Here is a 25659-nt window from a genome sequence, read left to right on the forward strand (position 1 = left end):
TAAACTCTGGAATAGGCTTCCAAGGGAGTTTGTGGAATCCCCACCATTGGAGGCTTTTTAAAAACAGGTTGGACTAACACCTCCCAGGGATGGTCTCAGTTTACTTGGTGCTGTCAACAGAGCAAAGGACTAGACTTGACTACTCTAGGTCCTTTACAGACCTACATTTCTATGATTTTATGTAATTTATCTGGCACGGTTTTAATTTAGTACTAATATAAGCAACTGCAGAAGAAATAAATGAACTTTACATTAAAGGGCACTTCTGAACATCAACACATTTTATGCAAATTTTAATTTCAAGTTATTTTTGAAAGATGGTATGCAATACTTACAGACTCAGTTTTTCCATTAAAAGCAGGTGCAGCAATTTTTCTGCATGTCTTTTCAAGAAAATAACGAGAAGCATCATCACCTAGAGGACGCATATGATTATACTTTACAACCACAACTACAGCTACTATAATAGCTCTCAAAAATAGATTTTTGTTTTTATTATTAAAAATCACCATATGTATATGAAACCATACATGGTATATAACAGAGCTATAAAGAAACTCAAAAAGCAAAATTTCCGAATTAATTGTATAAAATCTTATAGACATTTAGCTACTTTTATGAAGAGTGTGCATACTTCTAAAGCTTATATAGTATCCACAGGGCACTGCATGCACTTCTAAAAATTTTGGACCACCATGTATACACTGCAATAAAAAACCTGTGGCTGGCCCATGCCAGATTACTTGGGCTCGTGGGGCTCAAGCTAAGGGGTTGTATAACTGCAGTGTAGACATCCGGGCTTGGGCTACAGCCTGAGCTTTAGGACCCTCCTACCTCCCAGAGTCCTACAGCCTGGGCTCCATTACAGGCCCAAATCTCTTCACTGCAATTAAACTGTCCCTTAGCCTGAGCCCCATGACCCAAAGTCAGCTGGCATGGGCCAGCTGCGGGTTTTTAATTGCAGTGTAGATATACTCTAGAGCAGGGGTCTGCAATCTTCGGCACGCGACCCATCAGAGTAATCTGCTAGTGGGCTGCAAGACATTTTATTTACGTTGACCGTCGCAGGCAAGGCTCCCCGCAGCTCCTAGTGGCCGCGGTTTGTTGTTCCCGGCCAATGGAAGTTGCTGGAAGCAGTGGCCAGCATGTCCCTGAGGCCTGTGCCACTTCCCGCAGTTCCCATTGGCTGGGAAGAGCGAACCGCAGCCAATGGGAGCTGCAGGGGGCCGTGCCTGCAGACGGTCAACATAAACAAACTGTCTCTCAGCCTGCCAGCAGATAACTCTGATGGGCCATGTGCCGAAGGTTGCTGACCCCTGCTCTAGAGGGTCTGATATTTACAGAGCTGAGCTTCCACAGCTCCTCTTCACTTAAATTGCCAATAGTAATATTGACAGTATAAATACTTGAACACATTAACCTTTATTTTAAAAATATTACAAAATTCTAAAGTTATTTAGCTACTACTAGTAGTGAACAATTTCAGTGCAATCAATGGTTAGGTGCAATCAAGACTAGCAGAGCTGAAGCAGAAATCAACATTGCAACTGCGAATAAGAGATGAGGTAGGACATAAAAGTGGCCACACTGGCTCAGATCAATGGTACATCTAGCCCAATATCCTATCTTCTGTCAGTGACTGGTACCAGATGCTTTACAGGGAATGAAGAGAACAAGGTAATTTATCGAGTGATGCATCCCCTGTCATCCAGGCCCAGTTTCTGGCAACAACCGGCCACAAAGGGCCTTAAAAGTGAAGACAAGAAGGTTTGGGCAGAAATCTGAGAGTGATGAAGAGTTGCAAGAAACAGAAGCACAGGATAGGATTATAGAACAGTTTGATGGTTTCAGGAGAGCAGAGAGAAGAATGAACAAACATGATATAATTCAGCAAGGTCCCAGGACTTCCTCCTCCAAAGGTAATCAGTGAAATTAGTAACGAAGACAAGGGGAGAGAGAGCAAAAGCTGGAAACTGGTAAGGCAAACAGAGAAATGGGACAGAAAGAAAAAGCTCAAGTTGGAAGAACAGGTACTGTTGAAGCCACTTATCCAAAGATTTTTTGCTGTGTAAACTTTGTGCATTATCAAGCTTCCATATTTTTTAAGCAGATGGCCCTGCATGTATTTCAGATAACATTCTACTATTTGTGCTCCTGAAGATTCTACAGTGTCTTTGGACTGTGAACACATATAGCCTAAAAAAAGACCTGAACACCTCACATTATACTAGAAATACAAAGTGCCCATTTCCTGATCTCGGGAACAAGATCCAGCCAACTTTTAAACCTAGAGGACTGCTACTATTTCACTAGAATTAACAAGGGGACTGAGTTGTGTTCAGGTGAAAAGAATGGTTTTTGGAATAGAAATTATGTAATCCAGTGCAACCAACACACAAGTTATGACAATATAGTGCAGAGTTAACATCCCACTCCATTTTTGGAAACTATATTGGGCTTCAGAAGGAGTAGAGTATACACTGTACTCACTTGTTTCAAGATTATTGTTAACCTTCCCCTGCATTAACACTGGCCAAAGAGCAAGTGCAGGACTGATCGCTTTCTCTGGAGAAGACTTCAGACTTAATGAGGACCATGGCTTTTGATTTTTGGTAGAATTAACTGTGTTTTCTTTGGTCATCACATAACGAGCAAAGTTCTTTGCAACGAGATCATCATTAACACATACCTACAAAACAACACATTTCCTAAACATGAAGTACAAAAAGGTAATCAATTGAAAATTCACAATGTATATTTGGAATAGAGTTAATGATTTGCATGCCACAGCATAGCAATGAAAATGAGCAAAGGTCTATTTGTGGACATTTTCAGCAGAATATCCTTTTAACAGCAAAACAAAAAGGGAAGTTAATTTCTAGTAGTTAGCATGTTGGCACTTTTGAGTGCAGTTCTACTCTGAAAATTAACTTTGCAAAAACATTATGGGGTTCGTGCTTACTGTCACTCACTAAATTCTGCAGCAAATGTGCTCAGTCAACATACAATGGTTTTCTTCTGTGAGCCCTGAAAGCTCATTGTGACTGGAAAGTCAAGCTGATTTCTTTCCTTCGCATACATGACTAATAGCAATGGCAGGCCAAACTATGTCTGTGCAACCCCGTTGCCTTCAAAAGTCATCACTAGTTACTACCACAGCCTCCATTGGCTTCAATGATATTGCTCAGGCATAACTAATTGGAAATTAGCAAGCAATTACACTGGTCTACAATTTTTGAGAAGTCGTCTGCTTCAGAGATAAAATGTGATATTTATTACGTATTTTGATGTACTGAATTCAAATATGACAATTAAAACAACTGATTGGCTACTATTTCTAAGATATTTAAGTTTTACATTTTATGTCTATGTATATTGTGTAGATAGTAGAGTTTTAATCATAAATTGTAAACCTAGGTCTTTTCATGTTATCATGGTATAATTCCCCACTCTGAACCTTAGCGTCCAAGAGATGGGGTACCAGCATGAATTCCTCTAAGCTCAATTACCAGCTTAGTACTTGTAGCGCTGCCACCAACCAGGAATTCCAGTGCCTGGTACACTCTGGTCCCCCCAAAACCTTGCCTGGGGACCCCCAAGACCCAGACCCTCTGGATCTTAACACAAGGAAAGTAAACCCTTTCCCCCACCGTTGCCTCTCCCAGGCTTCTCCTCCCTGGGCTACCCTGGAAGATCACTGTGATTCAGACTCCTTGAATCTTAAAACAGAGAGGAAAATGCACCTTCCCCCCTCCTTCTCTCTTCCCCTCCCAGATTCTCCCTGAGAGAGACACTAATCCTAACACAGAGAGAAATTAGCCTCTCTCTCCCACTTTCCTCCTTTCTCCCCACCAATTCCCTGGTGAATCCAGACCCCGTCCCCTGGGGTCTCACACCAGAATAAAAAAACAATCAGGTTCTTAAACAAGAAAAGCTTTTAATTAAAGAAAGAAAAAACAGTAAAAATTATCTTTGTAAATTTAAAATGGAATAGGTACAGGGTCTTTCAGCTATAGACACTGGGAATCAGGGCCGGCTTTAGGAAGTGTGGAGCCCAATTCGAACATTTTCGGCGGGGCCCTGGCAGGGATGACTTAAAAAAAAAAAGTGGAAAAAAAAGCCTCTCATTTCTTTCATGTATTATTTACTTTCCATAACTATATAAATAATAAAATTGTATATTATGTACATTGCATCATATATGCTGTTGATTGGTTATTAATGACTGCTGTTTCACGTGTGGGTCCCAGTTTCTCCCTGTCCACCTCATTTCTCCCTGTCCACCTCATTGAAGCCGGTGTGCAGGGTTACTGTCCTGGAACTGCAGGGCAGCAGTGGACATGGGGCTGGCTGGAGGCAGGGCAAGAGGTGCGGGGCTGGTTGGAAATAGGAGGTGTGTGGGGCGGGCTGGCTTCAGGCAGAGCCGCGGGGGGATGCAGCAGGGGTTGGCAGGGCTGGAGACCGAGGCAGAGACTGGTTGGCTTCAAGCAGGGGGGTGCAGCAGGGGTTGGCTGGAGACAGGGCAGGGTGTGCAGGGCTGGTGCGGGCAGCAGTGTGTGGGGGGCTGGCTGGCTTTGGGCAGGGCCATGGGTGTGTGGCAGGGGTTGACTGGAGACACGGCAGGGGGTTTGACAGGGACTGGCTGTGGGCACGGGGTGCAGAGCTGGCTGCAGGCAGGGGGAGCGGGGCTGGTACGGGCAAGGCAGAGGGTGCAGCACAGGCAGCTGGAGCCCCAGCCCTTTAAATAGCCCCGAAGCTCTCTGCTATCCCAGGGCTTTGGGGGCTATTTAAAGGGCCCGGGGCTCCCCAGCTTCTACCCTGCCCTGGACCTTTTAAATAGCCGCGGGAGCCCTGGAGAATGCATGGGGGTGGCGGGGCTCTGGCAGCTATTTAAAGGACCGGGGTGGCAGAGGCAGGTAGCTGGAGCCCCTCACTACCCCAGGGCTCTGGAGGCTATCTAAAAGCCCGGAGCTCCAGCCAGGAGAGCAGGGCCGTGAGGCTTGCCGCACTCCGGTCGGGGCCCCGGCCGGGGGCTTGCCGCGCTCCCACATGCGCTTCACTCAAGGGAGTGGGACCACGGAAGACCCCTGAGCAGATCGCAGCCAGGAACCAGGGGTAAGTTTAAAAAAAAATGTCTAAGGTGCGGGGCCCTCTTAGGCGCGGGGGCCCGATTCCTGGGAATCGGGCGAATCGGCCTAAAGCCGGCCCTGCTGGGAATACCCTCCCAGTCTCAGTATACAAGCACAAATTAAAATCCTTTCAGCAAATACACATTTGAACTCCTTCCAACCAAATACACATTTGCAAATAAAGAAAACAACCATAAGCCTAACTCGCTTTCTCTACCTAGTACTCACTATTCTGAACTTATAAGAGCCTGTATCGGAGAGATTGGAGAGAAACCTGGTTGCAGGTCTGATCCCTCTGAGCCCCCAGAGTGAACAACAACCAAATTCCAACAGCACACACACAAACTTCCCTCCCTCAAGATTTGAAAGTATGCTGTCCTCTGATTGGTCTTCTGGTCAGGTGACAGCCAGGCTCACTGTTCTTGTTAGCCCTTTCCAGGCAAAAGAGATATGAAGCACTTTTGTTCTATTAACTCTTACTTATCTGTTTATGACACATGTGTTTATGGTTGCTTTACATGATAATATTTCACCTGTCCTGTTTATGTAACACTTTAAAAATCAGCAAAAGGGTTATATAAATAAAATGTATTATGAAACAAAAGGCAAAAAACTATTATGTACATAGTTTAGTCCTATTCAGGGTCTACTCGGCACTTCTTGGCTTGTCTCTTGTATTCATTAAATGGAGCATCTCTTGTCACTGTCCAGCAATAGTCTGCAAGCACTGATGGCTCCATTTGCCCTGATAGCCTGCCAGGAGATTCCACTGCTGTAGTCTGGAGCCCAACATTTCTGCCTTACTCTTGGGTAGTTCCAAATCCCTGACAAGGTCATTCAGCTCAACTTGTGTTATGAGGTGTGGTTCAGAGGAGGATTGGCAAGAGCCCTGGAGGTTTTTCGCCTTCCCTTGCAGCGTGGGGCATGGGTCGCTTGCTGGTGGATTCTCTGCAGCTTGAGGTCTTCAAACCAATTTTGAGGATTTCAATAACTCAGACCTGGGTTAGGGGCTGTTATAAAAGTGGATGGGTAGGGTTCTGTGGCCTGCCTTGTGCAGGAGGTCAGACTAGATGATCATATTGGTCCCTTCTGACCTATGAGTCTATGAGTCTAAAATGTGGGTCCTGTGACATTGATGGTTCAGGACCAGAAGTTTCATTCTCTTCCTTGTCTGACTCAAGTGAGAATGATTCTGGTGCATCAGGAACCGGCAGTCCTTCTCCATGGGGTACTGGGCGTATAGCTGATGGAATGTTTGGATAATGCACAGTCCACTTTTTCTTCTTTGACACACCTTTCCCAACTGGAGGCACCATGCAGAAGTAACAATTGCTGGTATGATCTGTTGGCTCTCTCCAAATCATTGGCACTGCAAAAGGCATAGATTTCCTTTTCCTGTTCAACCACTGGCGAAGATTTGTTGCACAAGTGTTGCAGCATATGTGTGGGGCCCACCTCTTGTCCTGATCTCCAATTTTGCAGCCAAAAGAAAGGTGATAGGCTTTCTTAACCAGAGTGGTTATACTGCGCTTTTGTGATGCAAAAGTCACTTCACCACAAACATAGCAGAAGTTATCTGCACTGTTCACACAAGTACAAGGCATCTCTGCTCACTTTGGCTAAACAGAAATGTGTCCCTTTGCAAAATCAAACACTGACAAATGAGAGCACCACACTGTATGATTTCTAGAGCTGATATGGGGCGATTTGTTCAGCAGAGTGATGTAAGCTTCGTTATGATTGCATCATCCATGACTTCTAGGAATAACATGATGCAATTCATATCATGTATGACGCAATACCAGCTTCAGATTGCATCATTCATTGTTTTGCCTAAAAAGCAAGTTCTGTCCAAACCCAGTCATAGATTTATTCATAGATCCAGTCAAAGATGTATTTTAGTCATTTCTGGTTTAAATTGAGATCCCTTCCCTTTATAACTCACTTATCCTCCGCCATTCCCAAGTCAAGGGTCGTATATACTGACCCAATAGCATATCTTGAAAACTACAGCCAATCAACAATTTTCAGCATCATTTTCGTTCTCAGTGACCAGAATTAGTATAGTTGGACTACATTTATTTCAGAAGCATTTTGGCTGTAGAGCAGTGTTATTTGAAAGTGCACAAGAGGGAACGTAATCCAGCTCATTCATTCATCTTTACCTTGGTAACCAAAATAGTAAAAATATATTTTAGTCACTAATGTAAGCAAATATTATGATGAATACACGCAAGAATATGCACACTAAGGAGAATCTGCCAAAAACCAACTCACCTCTCTTGTCACATAGAGGGTTACTGATGCAAAGCAGTGGATTTAAAGTTAAGCCACAAACTTGCAATAGTTTTAACAGGTTAGCAGTCTAAAGTAAATGAAAACAGACAGCATGGAAAGTACTTAAGGCCAACATTTTCCAACATGGGTACATAATTCAGATACTAACATTCATATTTAGACACCTAAACAGCAGCAGACTGATTCTCTCAGTTACTGAGCGCTTCAATTCCCATTGAAGTTAATGAGAGAAGTATTCTCAGCTAGGTAAACTCTACTCTGAGCATATGTTCTTGGTTGTTCTTGGGAAAAATTTTTAAGAAGCTGGAGTTTCAGGTAGTTTATTGAGTAGCACAATAGTAATGAATAGAATTTTGGATTCCTTTTAAATTGCTGTCCTTGAACAGCCCAATGTCCACACTAAGAAAATCATGCACTCCCATTATAAATGACAAGTATGATTAAAAAAAAACAGCACTAAAGACAGCACAAAAGGCACCTAAAAAAGAGGTTAATTTCTAAATAACGGGCAAACGGTCAGAAAGCCAAAGTTTTATTTTAGAAGAACCTGTTTGGCCTCCCAAAAAGACATAACATTGAAACACTTTGTGTATATCAATCACACATTTACAATTTTCCCTCCTGCAGTCTGTTTCAGCAGTAGCCCCATGAACTATCAAGCCAGGTCAGAAACTATGCATTTTGATTCATAAAGAGGCAGATGTTCATTTGAACATTTATCTAAAAGTTCAGTATTCCCTTCCCCACCCTACGCACACAAAACCACAAAGGGGCTACATGTTCAAAACTATTCCATGTAAAACTAAGTGTTTTTCCCCAGTTAGCCATTTCTGGCATAACTGATAAACAAAATACACTTTTACCTCGATATAACGCTGTCCTCGGGAGCCAAAAAATCTTACCGCGTTATAGGTGAAACCGTGTTAAATCGAACTTGCTTTGAACCACCAGAGTGCGCAGTCCCACTCCCCCAGAGCACTGCTTTACCGCATTATATCCAAATTCGTGTTACATCAGGTGACATTATATCGGGGTAGAGGTGTATTTCTTACAGTTCTGAAAAATGCACTTCATTCACTCTCCTATAAACCAAAAATAGCTGAAGGACTTTTGCACTGGAACAAAGAATAAAAAAGTTTTCAGGGAGCTATGAGCACCAGGGACTTACAATAAAAGCCCCATTAAATCCTTGACTTTCGCTTTTACAATAACTGACAGAAGTTATTACTGTACCTCATCCAGAATTAAAAACACTTGATTCTCAATAAACTGATCACATACTAATGTGACCACAGCAACTTGCAAAATACTGTATGAGCATAGATCTGCAGATGGACAGATTTGTAAGTGTGAGATACTTTACCTTTTCATCTTTTATTGTTACATAAAGATAAACATCAAAATTGTCATCTTCTATAGCACATAACTTCGCCTCAATCTGGGTGGTTCCTAAGTGTAATAAAACAGAAGAACCAAAACACATTAAAGGAGGAAAAATGTTCAATACCTAACTAATTCCCCATCATAGATTTCTTCCAATGTTTTCATTGCTTCTTTCTATACTAGGATTAAAGCAATTTTATTAAGACGTATACATAGGTGTATTTAAAGACAAAGGACTGCCATATCGTAGCAGAGTCAAAAACTTCAGTTGTTACCTAACTGCAGCCATGTTTTTGCAATATATTAATTGGTTTCATACTAGCTTTGTAACTAAATCTAAATTAGAAATATGTCCATGTATCCAAATAAAATAACTGATGGATTACAATCTGTACTATAAAGTTTGGAACAGAGAAGTTTTCGTTCCTCAAGGCATCTCTATTATACACACATCTTCCCACAAGAATACTACTGCACGTAATTTATTTCCTTTCAGAGCCTGAATAACTTCAGAGTGGCCTTCGCCCAGTACTGTATATCAACTGTAACTAATCCATTATTTATACTAGGGCTGTCAACCAGTTAAAAATAATCAATCGCGATTAATCATGCAATTAAAAATATTAATCGCACTGTTAAAGAATAGAATATCATTTAAATATTTTTGATGTTTTCCATTTTCAAATATATTGATTTCAATTACAACATAGAATACAAAGTGTACATGCTAACTTTATATTATTTTATTACAAATATTTGCATAGTAAAAAACAAAAGTTTTTTTCAATTCACCTAATACAAATAATGGAGTGCAATCTCTTTATCATGAAAGTTGCACTTACAAATGTAGAATTATGTACAAAACAACAACTGCGTTCAAAAATAAAATATAAAATTTTAGAGCCTGCATGTCCACTCAGTCCAACTTCTTGTTCAGCCAATTGCTCAGACAAACAAATTTGTTTACATTTGCAGGAGATAATGCTGCCCACTTCTTGTTTACATCGTTACCTAAAAGTGACACCAGGTGTTTGCATGGCACAGTTGTAGTTGGCATTGCCAGATATTTACGTGCCAAATGTGCTAAAGATTTATATGTCCCTTCATGCTTCAACCACCATCCCAGGGGACATGGAAGCATGAAGGGGCATATGAATGTTTAGCTTATCTGGCACGTAAATTCCTTGCAATGCCAGCTACAAAAGTGCCATGTAAACGCCTGGTCTCACTGTCAGGTGACACTGTAAATAAGAAGCAAGCAGCAGTATCTCCTCTAAATGTAAACAAACTTGTCTTAGCAATTGGCTGAACAAGAAGTTGGACTGAGCAGACTTGTAGTGAAAGTTCTACATTGTTTTGGTTTTTCTGAGTGCAGTTATGTAACAAAAAAAATCTAGATTTGTTTTTTAAGTTGCACTTTCATGATAAAGATATTGCATTATGGTACTTGTATGAGGTGAATTGAAAAACCACTATTTCTTTATCATTTTTACAATGTGAATATTTGTAATAATAAATAACAATATAAAGTGAGCACTTCACACTTTGTATTCTGTGTTGTAATTGAAATCAATATATTTGAAAATGAAGAAAAGCATCCAAAACTATTTAATAAATTTCAATTGGTATTCTGTTTAACAGCACGATTAAAAGTGTGATTAATCACGACTCATTTTTTTATGATTTTTTTGCGTTAATTGTGCGAGTTAACTGCGATTAAATCGATAACCCTAATTTATACTAGTAGATATCAAAATCTCCACTGATAGGCATTTATTATTGCCTTTTTCTAGCACATCAATTACTCGGTTTGTATTATTTCCAGTGACAGACTGGGAATATGTCTATGTCACACTGTGAACACCATTTTGGATTGTAACCTTCACTGCAACCTTCACTTTGCATTGTAATCTCCAAATTGAGTCATCACATGACACCAAGGTGGTGCAGAAAATCAGACTAATCCTGACACAGTCAGCCTAGTTTGATCACTGTGTGCTCATGCTATAGTGTGGGACACCCTAACAGAGGGTTAACAAGAGAACTGTTAAGGGCCATTAACTCTGTCTCTCAACGATCAGCCTATCCATGAGTTCAATAAAAGGGCTACAGCCCCTCAGCCAGGAGCACATGGGAAAGTTTAAAAAGACAGCTGCATTGCTAAGAAAGAGGTCGCCCACCATGCTATACAAAGGGAAGACCAACAGGGCTGCAAGACCTAAGGACATAGACCAGACTTCAGGACTCTCAGTACGGATGAGATGAGACTGGGGGACTACATTCACGACTGTCTTAATTTTCCAGAGATCTGTAACTCATGTGCTTTGTTAAGAGTAAAGTGTGCGTGTTAAGAACTTGCTTTGCTAAACCTGTGTTTCTTGCCTTCCTGTCATGTTGTCTCTGAAGGGATTAACCGAGAAACCAGAGTTCCCATAGCCAGTTGGACTCTAGGGATACGCACCTAACGTCTGGGAGCTCAGGAGGGCTGCGGCACTGGTTCTGGGGTCTAAGGCAGCCAGACTATCAGAAGGGGGTTGAAATGGGTATTTCACCCAAGGCCCCTAGAGCTAGGAACAGCAACCAATCACTAACCAGACCCAGCAGAGCTTAGAAGCATTCAGGGCACAGGATTCAGGTCCTTTTAACACAGACTGATGCCCAACTAGAGAGTTAGACTGGACAAGATTGTAACACTTCCTATAGCAAGTTAAGCAGCTGTTCGTTTTGATTTCTCTGTGTCATTTCCACAACATTCTTGGTTGTAACTGTATTTTTTTTTTTTTACCTTTCAGAAGGTTTTGAAAGTACTGAATAGCAGCACTGTCCCATCTCTTTGCAGGTCTAGAAAGATATAAACAAGATCAATTATCTCACTGTAGCATAAAAACAGGTGATTTTTCACGCAACGCTATTTTATGCGGTAGTACGCTTGAATGAAATAATGAAATATATTTTAATAGCTAAATCAATTATAGCATACTACCAGGGATGGCAGTGGAAGCACCATCACAGGAAAAAACAAAGAACAGATTAGATACAATATAAAAGGAATACTTTAAGAAGTTTACTACACTGTGCATGAGTTCCATCTAGTTGATCACAGCTACATTTTCCAGCTCTGCCATCAAGAGGAATTGCACATTACTGATTTAGAATTGCTGAACACAATTCTGTCCATTGATTGTATATTAGTAAAAGACAAAACATGTTGATCTACACCCTCAAAGAAAGTGAAGTAAAGTTAGTCTCCAAAAAACAGAACAGGCAATTAAATTGTAAGAGCACATTAATTACTTTTAATTAAATAAACATGTGAAACAATGTTTAACAGGTGTGACAAAAGTCTCCTACAGCGTCTACAATTTAATGCAACACGAATCCTTGTTAAAATATTTAAGAGTCTAAAAAAATATAAAAGCACACCATTTAATAGCTCCTTATTTAAGTTGTGAATGCATTATCATCTCCTACCTCCTGTACAGATGGCCCATTATAACACCTGATACACATATAATGTAACTTAAGTTACATATATTCCCACTTCCAAACCAAACCAAACAGAAAATACTACCAAACAAACCACTTGGGTCAGCCGTGTGTTAGTACTTTACACTGAGTTGGTTTCCTGCTGTTGATCATTGCTAAGCAAGGACCTTAACCTGTGCTATTTCAGTCATTCAAAGCTTTAGGCACATGATCACGTCCAAGGCCACCAGGAACTGAAGTGTTTTTACTACTCAAGAACAAGTTCTCTCACAAAGGAATCCTATCCAGTCCTTTGCAACCGAAAAAAATATGCACAAGTGGTACAGACATATAGCAATGCCAAAATCCAACAGCAATCCCCAAAGACCCTACTAAGGAGGAAAAAAACTATCAAAAGGTAGATCATAAAAATTAAATTTCTTCTTTTTTTCATAATTAAGCTGTGCATTTAAGTAGAAAAGGTATTATTAATTTTGCATACAGTACACTGTATTTCTCTCAAGCCATACTTACACTATTTCTGCAGCGTCTTCACAGAAATCTATACGCAACGTGACTGGCTTTGTGCAGTACAGTCTAAACTTTTTCGCTCTATATGGGAGTTGCATAAATGCTTCCACTGCAACCCGAATGCTTAACAGTGAAAAAAAGTTTTAAACATAATTAGATGTAGCAACCTGATACAAAACTCAATGCACTACACATTCTAGGGCACAAGCAGCGCTCCCATGTCCCACTCCACTGCAGTTGGCAACACAGTGTTAAGAAACCAATTGGCAGTTGAAAAAGCGGGAAATCTTGTTTTCTTCTTCCAGTCTAAGAATAATAACTGTATGTGAGAGGATAAGATCTTAGTTCTAAAATCTTCAAGGGACACAGTGACCAAAAATAATCAGCTCAGTTTACAAACCTACAAATAATACTTCCTTTGATTAATAATAAGTTAGGTTTAAATGCAAAACATGTTTTGGTTAATTTTTTTCTTCTGTATCCAGCACATTTATGGTAGCTTTATTCATTAAAAAAATTAAATGTTTTTGTGCATTTTAATTAAATTTCCTTCCAAATAGAGCTTGACATACAAATAAAAAAGTTATCTAGTAAATAGGAAATGCATCATTCACCATTTTCTAACATAATGAAGTAAAAATTAAGAATCTGAATAAATGTAAATTAAAGTTATATAATTGCTCAAATAAATGTGTATACATGTAGCGTATCCATCTAGTTAGGAAAAAGAAGCACCAAATTTAGTATAAAGACTATATTTAGTTGCAAATCCATATGTTTTAATGGTTACCAAGCAAGGAGAGTCAGTTTTTCTTTAGGAAATAACTAAAAAGTCCAAATGCAAAACATAGTTTAGATCTGGGTGGGCAAACTTTTTGGCCTGAGGGTCACACTGGGATTGCAGAACTGGATAGAAGGCCGGGGAGGGAAGGCTGTGCCTCCCTAAACAGCCTGGCCCCTACCCCCTATCCATCCCCTCCCACTTCTTGCCCCCTGACTGCCCCCCTCAGAATCCTAGTCCCATCCAACCCCCTCCCTCATTGCTCCTTGTCCCCTAACTGCCCCTACCTGGGACCCCCTGCCCCTAAATGCTGCCTGGGACCCTACCCCCTATTCAACCCCCCCACTCTCAGTCCCCTGACAGTTCCAATCCCATCCACACCCCCACTCCCTGGGACCCTATGCCTATCCAACCCCCCTGCCAGGCAACTGCACACTGCCTTGTCTGCAGACAGGTTCCCGGACAATGGGAGTTGAGGGGGTGGCCCTTGGGGCAGGGACAGGGACAGGGTTCGGAGCCCCCTGGCTGCCTCTATGGGTAGGTCCTGGAGGGGGGACATGCCACGGCACGTGTGGAGTGGGGCAAGTCCCCAAACCCACTCCCAGGTGGGAGCTCGAGGGTCAGATTAAAATGTCTGACGGGCCGGATGTGGCCCATGGGCCATAATGTGCCTACCCCTGTCCTAGAGGAATGAACAAGTCATTGAACTGAACTAGATGAACAAACTGAAATTAAGAAAATATTCTCTGTACCTGCATAAGTATCTGCTGTCAAAAGCTGGTTTAACACTTAGCAAGCCCCATTTCCAGGTGCTTAGTCTGTGAATTCTACCATCTCAGTTGACTTTCCTTAAAACTCGGCAGTAAATATGTAGTGCTTAATATTATTTTTATTATTTAAATTATTGTAATAGGTTATGGTAAGTTTACACCTTCATATAGGTTGTCAATTTCAAATTTAGTTTTAAATACATTTTTTAAAACATAAACCTGTTTTTAATTTAAATTTAAAAAATCCTTTTTTAAAAAACATTGATTTTATGCATCCTTTCTAGGAAACACATTGCCCAGTTAGCCAATGGCAATCTTGCTTTATTTTTCTCTCCAATAGAAAGTTGAAGATGTGGAAGCCAGTTACTGCTAGCTCCACCAGCCATAAGCACAGAACAGATTTATTTCTGAAATCAGTATCACTAAAGTGCATTTGCTAAGGAAAGTAGCTGTACCCTAGTTCCACCTCCACCCAACCAATCCCAAGACATTGAACAAACCCCCGCTCACCAAAAAAAACTACAGCTTTAATACTTCCTCCAGTTTCTGAGGCCAAAGGGAGCATGCTGCAGAGATGTTGCTCACTTCCTTGGTATTTGGAGGCTTTTTCACCCAGTTTGATCCCTTCTGCACCAAAGAAGGTTATTTTCGTGAATACTGGTGCATTTTTTAGGCTATGTACAAGGCACACCACTGGCAGAGCACAGGATATGTATCGCCATACACTGCAATGAAAAGCAAGCTGCAGCCACACTGCAGTGTCTAGCATAGCTACTCTCATCAGTTAAAGGCTCTGGTGGGGGAAAGCAATGGAAAAGGCTCTGGTAACTCCCTTGACTTTCACTGCAATGAGGAAAGGTTCTAGCCTGAGGGCATGGGAGGGACTAGCAGAAGGGAAGGGCTCCAGAGGGTACAGTGGTTAGGATTTGGCACTTTCACTGCCATGGCCTGGGTTCAATTCCCAGTCAGGGAAAAGTGACTTTAAACAAAAAAAACAAAACAAAAAAAAAAAAGCTTCAGTTATTCTTCACTTACAATGTAAACAAATCGAGCTGCTGGTGGAGCCTTTCCTGACTACCTAAGTCTTTCACTGCATGAGGAAAGGCTCCAGCTGGGGGAAAGAGGCAGTGGCGAAAGGCTCCAACCTGCTGCCAGTCTGTGGAAGGAAAAGACTTTCAGTGAGAGCTACCCTGCTAAAAATAGTAATGTAGATGGGAGTGGCACTGTTTGTGTGTGTAGAGAGCCCTGTAGGGTACATATCCTAAGGGTTAAAACATGTCGTTACTCACCTCAGCAGCACCTCACCATCTACACTGCTATTTATACCTATGCTCCAGGGTCATACAGAGTATGTACTCAATACACTGCTGTGCAGTGTAGGCGTACCTCTAGAGCAGCAGTTCTCAAACTTTAGCAACCTGAGGACCCCCATTTTGATTTACATTTTTTTGTGGACCCTCGAACTCCCCCACTCAGACCCAGACCCTGACTCACTCCACCTCTTCCCCCAAGGATCCACCTCTTTCCCCCCGTCCGAGCATGCCCCATCCCCACTCCTCCCCCTCCCTCCCAACTGTTCCACGGTGTGCAGAAGGCACTGGGAGGGAGTGGGAAGAGTTGATCCGCAGGGCCGGCAGCCCCAGACATGATTCCGCCCCCTTCCCAGAGCATGCCCCATCCGCACTCCTACCCCTCCCTCCCAGAGCCTCTTGCACACCGCTAAACAGCTGTTCCCCCGACATGCAGGAGGAGCTGGGAGGGAGGGGGAGAAGTTGATCAGTGAGGCCAGTGGACCCCTCGGAGTACCTTCACAGACCCCAGTATGACAAATGCTGCCCTAGAGGTATCTAGCCTCTGTAGTGACAAATGCAGCACTTGATACTGTAAATAACATCAGGTAGTGCTTAATACTGAGAATTATCCCATTATATGCCTAGTAGTGCTGCAGGACCTGATCCACAGTCTTCACAATTTAAACTACCATGGCTCTCTAGTTTTCATCAATATAAACCAAGATTAAAAATACTCAAGTGCATTAATATGAAAAAAAGCCTTCAGCAATAACTTTGTAAATCACAATAATACATACTTTTTTGTTTTAACAGGAGTATACTTGGCATAATCCACAAGGAAACACTCTGCCAGGTAATGATCAGCACAGAACAGCATTGACTTTACAACTGCTCTACACCAGCATTTCAGTTCCTGACAAAAAACCACACAAACCTGGGGAAATAAAAGATACATATATTTCTGTACAAGTTATATATTCACTTCTTGAATACAGAAATAGCTACAGCACAAAGTCATTTATAAAGAGAGAATAAAATAGAGTTTTATTTTCAGTGATGTCCTCCAAAAAAGTATTTTGTAGCTTGTGATATATATATTATTTCTACAAATATATAAAATATATACAGTAAAAGCTGTACTATCCAGCAGTTTGCCAACTGGAAAGCTCTAAAACCCAGCATTTCAGGAGGGGATGCGGGGCGCAGGCTCTGGGAGGAAATTTGGGTATGAGAGGGGGCTCGGGCCAGGAAGTTAGGATGCGGGAGGGGGCTCATGGTGCCAGATCTGAGCGGTGCTCACCTCAGGCAGCTCCCCACAAGCGGTGACATGTCCCTGTTGCTCTTAAGCAGAGAAACAGCGACAGAGGCTCCATGCACTGCTCCCACGCCAAGCACTGGCTCTGCAGCTCCCATTTGCCACAGTCACCAGCTAATGGGAGCTGCGGAGGGAAGCGCCTGCGGGCGGAGGCAGTGTGCAGAGCTGCCTAGCCGCACTTCTGCCTAGGAGCAGCAGGAAGGAGCCTCCCGAGTTGAGCACCGCCCAGATCTGGTACCCCGAAACTGCTCCTGTGCCCCAACTCCCTCCCTCTTAACCGGGATTTTTGACTTACTGGCACCTCCCATTCTGCCAACATGCCAGATAAAGCTTTTACTGTATATGTGCTCATCCTCTAACTTAAATTATACAACAAATTAAAAAGGACTGCCCAAACATCCAAAATACCTCTAAACCCACACCACACACTTCTCAAAAGTCCAAGAAAAAGATAGTGTAGATACATTTTAATGTACCGCAATGAAAATACTTTCAGGATAAAAAAATACTTATAAGCTATGATTCTAACAAATATATAAACCTCTAACGACCCAATAAAATACCAGAATTTTCTACTTCTCTCACAATCTTTATGTAACAAAATGACTGAAAATGTTACCTGCCCTTCTTCTAATGTTAATGGCTTTACTTCCTCCACATCTCTGTTATAGAACTGATTCATTTCAGCATGCAGTTTTTTATATTCCATTTCACAGTCTACAAAAGGCCCACATCCTTTTACAATGACCCAAAAGCAACCTGGGTCTTCAATCTAATCAAAAAGTGAAGCATAATTAAAACCACAAAAAAAGACAACAACAAGTAATATCAGGTGCTGAGATTAAAAAAAAAAAAAAAAAAAAAAAACATAAAAGCCACATATTTCCAAGAACATTTTAGCAACATACATACACAAACTTTCAATGACAAAATGGTCACTAATGTTCAAATCACATAACTGGCAATGTAATATGAAAAACATTTTTAAAAAGTCAGAGCTTCTAGTGGCTTAAAAAAGTCAGAAATCTTCTGACACTTACACTTTGTCATTAAAAGGTGAATGGAAGGGCTTCTGTAAAAAAATAATTAAGATAATCTGTTTAACATTCCAAACAACAGCATTTACACATTTAAAGTATTACATACTATATACTCTTAGCATAACAAAGTCCAGTTCACCAGCTGTGTTGCCAGGAACAATTTTGCATTCTAGGGCCTCCAATCCAGAAGCATACTGAAGACACCTGGTCTTTCCTCCACACTCTGGTCTTGGGGATCTGGCTCACAGCTTCTTTGGAACATGGTTTCACCTTTCCACTGTGCTTTGGGCTTAAGCACTGACATACAAGTTTTTCCAGTGTCCATCTTTTCAAGGAAAGCTGGCTTCCCCTATTTTTTTAACCCATAATTTTCCAGAGTTTTCGATAAACTCAATAGCTTAAGAAATGCTGGTAACTTCCAAAACTGTAATACACTCAACTTCATGTTTCCTTAACATATTTAACCCAAGATCTGGAACAGATTTTTAATTAAAATAATCCATTCCTTCTCTGTGGCATATGTTTACCAAAAATAATTTCTCTGAAGGAAGCCACGGCGGTTGAATATGGAGACTTCAATCATCTAAACCTAAGAAATATTTTTTTCCTCTGCCTACTGCCTTCACATCCAACATCCTCAAAATAAGACACTTTGAGCAGTGAGTAAAAAAAAAAAAAAAAAAAAAATCCCAGGAAGATTATTGGACTGTTTAAACTGTACCCCGAGATACAAAAATTGGGGGTCAAGAAAGGTTACTGACACACCATATTTTGTAACATTCCTGTCAAATCGCATGGGCTCATAATTATGTCTATTTTATAGTGGTTGGAAAATACAGAGATACAGGACCAAAGGATTCACTCAGCATGTTTCCTAATAAAATTACCTTTCTCTGACCATTATGTGGCATCTCTTGTTACAGAAATGATTTATAAGCTGCTTCAAAAGATTTAGGGGTTGTGATGGTTAATCAGCTGAATGTGAACTCCCAGTGCAACAGTATGGCCAAGAAGACCAATGTGATCCCAGAATGCATAAACAGAGGAAATCTCAAGCAGGAGCAGAGATGCTATTTTACCTCTACATTTAGTACTCGTGCCACCGTGGCTGGAATACTGGTACTGGAGTACTGGAGCCCACAATTCAAGATGGATGTTGAAAAATTAGAGAGAGTTCAGAGAAGAGTCACAAGAATGATTACAAGACTAGAAAATCTGCTTTATAGTGACAGATTGAGCTCCTTGAGTCTGTTACCTTAACAAAGACAAGGTTAAGGGGTGACTTATTACAATATATAAATTGCTATATGGGGAACAAATATTTAATAATTGGCTCTTTACTCTAGAAAAGAAAGGTATAACACTCTAATGACTTGAAGTTGAAGCTAGATAAACTCAGGAAATATGATGTACATTTTTAACAGTGAGAGTAATTAACCTTTGGAACAAATTATCAAAGGTCACAGTGGATTCTCCATCATTGACAGTTTTAAAATCAAGATAAGATGTTATTCTAAAAGATATCTGCTAGGAATTATTTTTAGAATGCTCTATGGCCTGGGAAATCAGAATTTAAGCCTGTTTTCTGCATTTATAAAATATAAGCTTTCTTTCTGCATGATTAGAATCATCTAGAGACAATTCTAATAAAGACACAGGGCCAGATGATAAATATGAGTCAAGTCCCTTTTACGCTGCTTCTTGCCTCCCTCATGAGCATAAAGATTTATCCTGCTCCTGCAGCTAGAAAAGCAAGCTTAACTGTTCTGCCCTTCTATGCAGGACTGAAGCATGGAAGAATAACTGGGACATCTTTTTCTGCGCTTGCTTCTCTTTTCTTTATCCATCTTTCCACTGACAGCAAAGATAGGCAGAAGTGTTGCCTATGCTCTGCCTGTTTCCAGAGAAGGCTAATTAAGTTAAAAGGTTCAACTAAATAAAGGGATCAAAGGTCCCAGCCCAGCAGCAAGTTCTCGCTTACCACCAAGAAAGGTACAAGCAAGATAAATGAAACCCACTGAAACCTGCTGGACATCAAGCCAAAAAATACTTGGTAACCACCAGCCATGGTCTGGTTTAGAAAGTAGGATGGGAACGGGGCTTGTTGACTGCACTGCAGAAGGAAGTTAACACCATGTTCATGGGGAGGAAGGACTAATAGCAGTGTAGAAAAAGGACAGTTGTGTCTAGTGAGGGAGCACAGGATGGATTTTTAACCGAATATTTACAATAAAAGGAAATGTTAGTTTTAGTTCACTATTGTACATTTAAGATATTTAGAAAATGTATGTCATATTGATGCTGGGCATAAGAAAACCCTATATTGTCAATTTAATTATTCGTAAATTACGTAAGTTAATCATCACTAGAATATTACTGAGTTCTGCTAAAAACTGACTGGGTAGTGACCAGAGATTTGGAGCTGGAGACTACAATTCTGGGTTTAGAAGCATCTATTTCCCAACACAAAAATATTAGCCTTGAGTCCTGGGAGTAAGGACACATTTCATGGTTTCACAACAAACAACATTCTCCTCCAACAATCTCCTACATACAAGGCATACATCACACCTGCCCTTCCTTGAATCAAACCACAATTTGTGTTAGTTCCCTCCTCAGCTCAAGAATAATTTAAGGTGAATCCTAATTACTATATTTTTGGGAATGAAAGAAAAAGAGCAGGCAATTGGAACTGAGCTCTTCAAGTGGAAATGTTCAGTTTTGTCAGAACCACAAAATTTCTGCCCACTTTTTCCTTCTAGCCTTTGTTTTCTTTCAGTATTTACAGTTCAATTTTTCTGGTATTCAGAAGTTCCCACGCAAAGCAGTCTTACTAAATTATATTAACCTAGGTGGAGAATCATTGAGGTAAAGTGTGCCAGGGTTGGTAAACCTTTGTAAAATTTTTGCAAATGCCCTAAACCATGCATAAAGACAATCAATCTATAATATTATGGGCCTCTCTTACACAGGGAGCAGGAAATGTCATGAGTGCCTATTCTTAGAGTTTCCACCAAGAGGGGTTGGCTTTTCCCACGGAGGAACATGCAGTTAATTCAATTATTAACGCGTACAGATCTTCTGAAATCTACATGCATCACAGGTAACCTGTGGAATTCCAGCGCCTCCATAATAATTCCCACTATCTTCATAGCAACCATGCTCCCGCAGAAGTATGCTCCTATCAGTCCCAAACTTGTTGTTATACTCTGTTTTGTAGAAAAGGGTCCCACCATAACAGAGGACAGTGAGTGATAATACCTACTTGGTCAGCATTATCTTAACTGTTGCTTCCTCACTTATTTCCAAGGAATGATGCTGTCTCCCCAGCAGGCCTTCCATGTGGACAGGCGAAAAGAACATACTACTACAGAGCCATAGCTCCCTGCTTTCTATCCACCACTCCCCCCAGAATCTGCTGAATCAAATGTCTCTTTTTCATAGCAGCAGTGAAAGGATAATGCAGATTTGCTCTCACACCCAAAAATCACACTTGTTTTTCACTCATTGTAATAACACCCAAAATTACTATAGCTAAAATGTATTTCTCTATTTTAACATTTTGTTTACTTTGTATATATGTGTATGGCCAGTATCACACGTTGCTTCTATGGGGCTTCATGCAGTAAAATGGGAGAAAAAGTTAAGAATATTAAAGTATCCCTGCAAATAAAAACTGGCAGAGAACGTTCAGGAGCAGATAAATATCCGAAATTACTTTTAACTTTTTTAAAATTTACTAGATTTCAATTTGATTGTATCCCCAAAAGGTCTGGCAAAAAAAAAAAATTGAACAATTTTATTCTGGATATTTTTTTCCTGTCCCTAAAGTTTCGTGCATTCTAATATATGCACAAGTTCTTTAAAATACTGAGACTTCTTTTAAAACAAAATAAATATACCTTCAATACCAAGACTTCAATCATTTTCATCTACTGAAGTCCTCTTCTGCAATGCTGAAATTAGACGAAAAAGATAACTAAGTACGCAGCTATCAATTTTATAGAAATCTTATAAATGTTGAAGCTAAAATTGAAGTGATACTAATCATATCTAAAGAGTCTACAGATTTAAAATAGACCCTCTTTAGTTGGCTGTATTTTTAAAGATATCTATCTAGCTATTAGAGTTGCAAATACACCCTTTACTAAGTAAACCATTTTTTCTTAATGAGACTTAATTTGAAGCCTAATTAAGATTAACTACCCAACACATAACCATATTCATATAAAATATGTTTAGTGCAGTTGGAATATCTGGAATACATAACTTATTTTGATCACATATCTTACACTTCTATATCAAAACTCAACAGAAAAACTCTGCCCAAACATAGGGTAGTTGCAGATTAGTTAACTAATCATGGGGCTAGGCAAGAAGCCACCTGGAGTGAAATCCTGTCCTCACTGAAGTAAATGCCACATTTCCATTTGACCTTAACAGGATTCAAGAGTGAAATCCCGACTGCATTCCTATTGTCTGCATTATGCAGGAAGTCAGACTAGATTGTCATAATGATCTCTTTTGGCCTTGAACGTCTCTCTGCAAACTTGGACAAGTCATTTATGTTGATTTTCAGAAGCACAGAGCAGAGCACACACTGCTCCCACTCACTTAATGGGAGCTGTAGATGCTCAGTACCCAACGGGGGGGGGGGGGGATCACACCATCACCCTTTTCCCCTCAAGTTACCTATCTGTAAAAAGTGATGTTTCCTCCACTTTGTAAGTCATTTTGAGATCAATAGGTGAAAAAATAGATTACATGTGGTAAACAACAAGATAATTAAGCTGTAACTGTTTGTATTCAGTTTTTATTTATACTTCAAAGTCCTATTAGAGGTTTAAATAATGCACAGGACTGAAATAAACACTTTTTCCATCACTGTACTTTCCATCTTACCTCATCCCAAAACTTGTATTTTTTCAGTGAACAGCTGCTCACGCTAGATATTCAAACAAAAATATGTACTGTATCTGCACTAGCAAATTACTAGTGCTGAATTTTCCAAATATCTTACAAGGAATTTAAGTGCTGTAGCAGAGTTAATATTTGTGTTTATGAAGATGTATTTGTTACTCATTTTTTCTCTTAATGAACTGATCTCTGAAATAACTGAAGAGTTCAGTTAATAGCCTTTCCTAAAAACAGAAATTTGGGGCAAAATGGTGAAGTGGTCAGAGCTCAATTATATGATCCAGTGACTGATCTCCAGGCTTACAAAGGAAAGAAAAAGCTACCTTAGTGAAGATTCATAGATATAAAAGAATGAAAAATTGATACAAACAAACAAGAAAGATCCTCTCCTCCACATCTCTGATACAAAACAAAACAATGGGCAGGGAAAGATGAGTTTTATATTTGAAGGTACAGTGAAAATTTACAAAACGCATTAAGTCCATCTACAGAAACACAATGTTTAAAGATATACCATCAACTTAAAAATCACAAATGTCTGAAAATCGCTTACGTAACACCTAAGAATACTATAAATTAAAATATTATAGTAAAAGTTTTTTCTAGTTTTTGTTCATTTGACAGTCTTTTTGTCTAGTAACTTTTGTTATTTTTTTTAATATGTACTCTGTCATTTTTCTCTTTTGTTTCAGTGTTCCTTTCATACAGCAACCAGGGAGAGAAAAAAATTAAAAATAAGAAAATGTGATTATAAAAACCAAAAAATGTGGCAGGGGGATATGTAATGGCTGGTGTGATATCAGAAACAACTTTCAACTCTTTAAATAAATATCAAGCTGACAAAATCCTATACATATTTTAAAGGGAGCCCAATCATGGGAAAGCAGAGGAGGATGGAGAGCTGAGAAAGTTGACATTTCAAAGTGAAAATGAGACCAAAAGAAAAAAAGCTGGTAAAAAAAAAAAGTTGAATTTAATAAAGAGCCTGAACCAGAAATCTAGATAGAAAGGGCATATTTCAACAATGACACAGTGATGCCATCTCTATGGCTATATTATCACAAGAAATGTGACAACCCTCTTTCAGCCTAATGCTCCCATCATACACACTCTAGTTTGGGGGATCATAGGTTAGGGAGGAAGTGACTTCCTGTCATCTCTCAATTTAGCGATAAATGTGCAAGTGCAATAAAACACACACACCCTCCCCCTCTATATTGGAAATAAAACACAGAAGGAATATGTGGAGTTTCCTAACCCCTTCATCAATGTTATAGCTAAAATGTACGGGACTGATGAGGGGACCCACACTTCTTCATATTGGGGATAACATGTTTGGGAGCATGAGGATTTGTCTAAATCCCACATTCACCATATATGAAAAATATACATGGGGGGTACAACTTCCCCATAACCCTCCCCCCGCCCCACAATATTAAGAAAGACATACACCCGGCACATCCCTACCAGCTCCATTCACACATCCCTAGCTTGAGACTCACATGTATAAGGAAAGCACACAATTCTCCTCCCCTTCTGTCAGGGTTAACGCAGATCCCTGGGGAAAAGAGAAGAAAATAAAGGAAGCTCTAGTGTTAACAACACACTACGGATAGAAAAAAATTACGTTAAGAACATTAAGTAAATGCCCCCCCCAATATTCTCTGTTGCTCTTTTGAGTTTTCTCAGAGGGAAGCCGCATCCTTTCCCCCACCACCAGCTATGACCCACGCAAGAGCCCTCACCCTCAGTCACAATCCCCATCCCACGAAGGTGCCCGTCGGCCGGACGAATACTACTAACAGACGCCCCCAAACTTCTCTCAGAAGCTTCTAAAAGAGCCTCTTCCCACACTTAGCCTTGTGCCCTACACCGCCTGCACGCCCAGAGGCGCTACCCACCCAGACCGCTCCTCCCTTCGACGCCCGCGCAACTCCAACCATGCGCATCTTTACTGCGCCTGCGCATGGTGAAGCTACACTGGTAAGGCTCTGCCTCCCGCCCCGCGCTTGCGCAGTGAGAGCGCTACACGAGCACACGTTACCTGTGTTATGGCAACCGTACGAAAAGCCCGGAGCTACCTACCTTACGCGGATATGCCATTCTGAAGCGCCTGCACAGCATCCACCCCAGCTCAGGCTCCCCCCGCCTGTACTGCAATGGCGCCAAACTGTCCTGCACATGCAGGATTCCAACTGTATTCTCCCTGGCAGCTCGGGAGGGGGGAGGGTCCATCCAGGGCGCGGTTGGAGAAGGCGGGAAAGGGGCGATGTGAGGCAGAAGGGGAAGGGCGCGAGGAAGGTGTAGGATAATGTTGCTTCTTCCTTGGGACTTGGTCTAACGCTCCAAAGGGCTGCCACAATCTTGCTATGCTAAAGGAACCTGACACAAAAATGGCCCCTCCTTGCATCCCCCCCGCCATTATTCCTGCTCCTGCAGGGATCGATCCAGCAGGGGTCTAGTATAGACGCAAAAAATCGTCTGCTGAGCGCTCTCCCATTGACTCTGGTGCTCCACCAGAACAAAAAGCGCAGGTGGAGTTGACAGGAGTGCCTCAGCTGTCAACTTACTGCAGTAAGTAGATCTAAGTGCCTCGACTTCAGCTAGGCTATTAATTCAGGTAGCTGAAGTTGCCTATTTTAGATCAATCCCACACAGTAGTGTAGACAAGCCCTCATCACTCTCATGCAGCGTAGCTTCTCTAGCTACACCAAGTCCCCACTGCCTCAGGGGCTAGA

At 40.9% G+C, this 25659-nt stretch overlaps 1 protein-coding gene across 1 annotated transcript in view; it reads right to left on the reverse strand.

Moving 5' to 3' along the window:
* Positions 1-24872, reverse strand: part of TDRD12 (tudor domain containing 12) — a 156020-nt gene extending 131148 nt beyond the window's left edge. Inside the window, exons 1-10 of the mRNA XM_050923143.1 lie at positions 24823-24872; positions 24424-24479; positions 21907-21960; positions 17584-17736; positions 16447-16583; positions 12810-12929; positions 11596-11651; positions 8791-8876; positions 2491-2689; positions 336-415 (exon numbers count right to left, since the gene is read on the reverse strand). Coding sequence (XP_050779100.1) covers positions 336-415; positions 2491-2689; positions 8791-8876; positions 11596-11651; positions 12810-12929; positions 16447-16583; positions 17584-17736; positions 21907-21936 — 861 coding nt within the window. The 5' untranslated portion in view covers positions 21937-21960; positions 24424-24479; positions 24823-24872. The remainder of the gene's footprint in view (positions 1-335; positions 416-2490; positions 2690-8790; positions 8877-11595; positions 11652-12809; positions 12930-16446; positions 16584-17583; positions 17737-21906; positions 21961-24423; positions 24480-24822) is intronic.
* Positions 24873-25659: the final 787 nt, after the last annotated feature.

Source organism: Gopherus flavomarginatus, chromosome 14, assembly GCF_025201925.1.
Source record: "Gopherus flavomarginatus isolate rGopFla2 chromosome 14, rGopFla2.mat.asm, whole genome shotgun sequence".
Classification (NCBI taxonomy): Eukaryota; Metazoa; Chordata; order Testudines; family Testudinidae; genus Gopherus; species Gopherus flavomarginatus.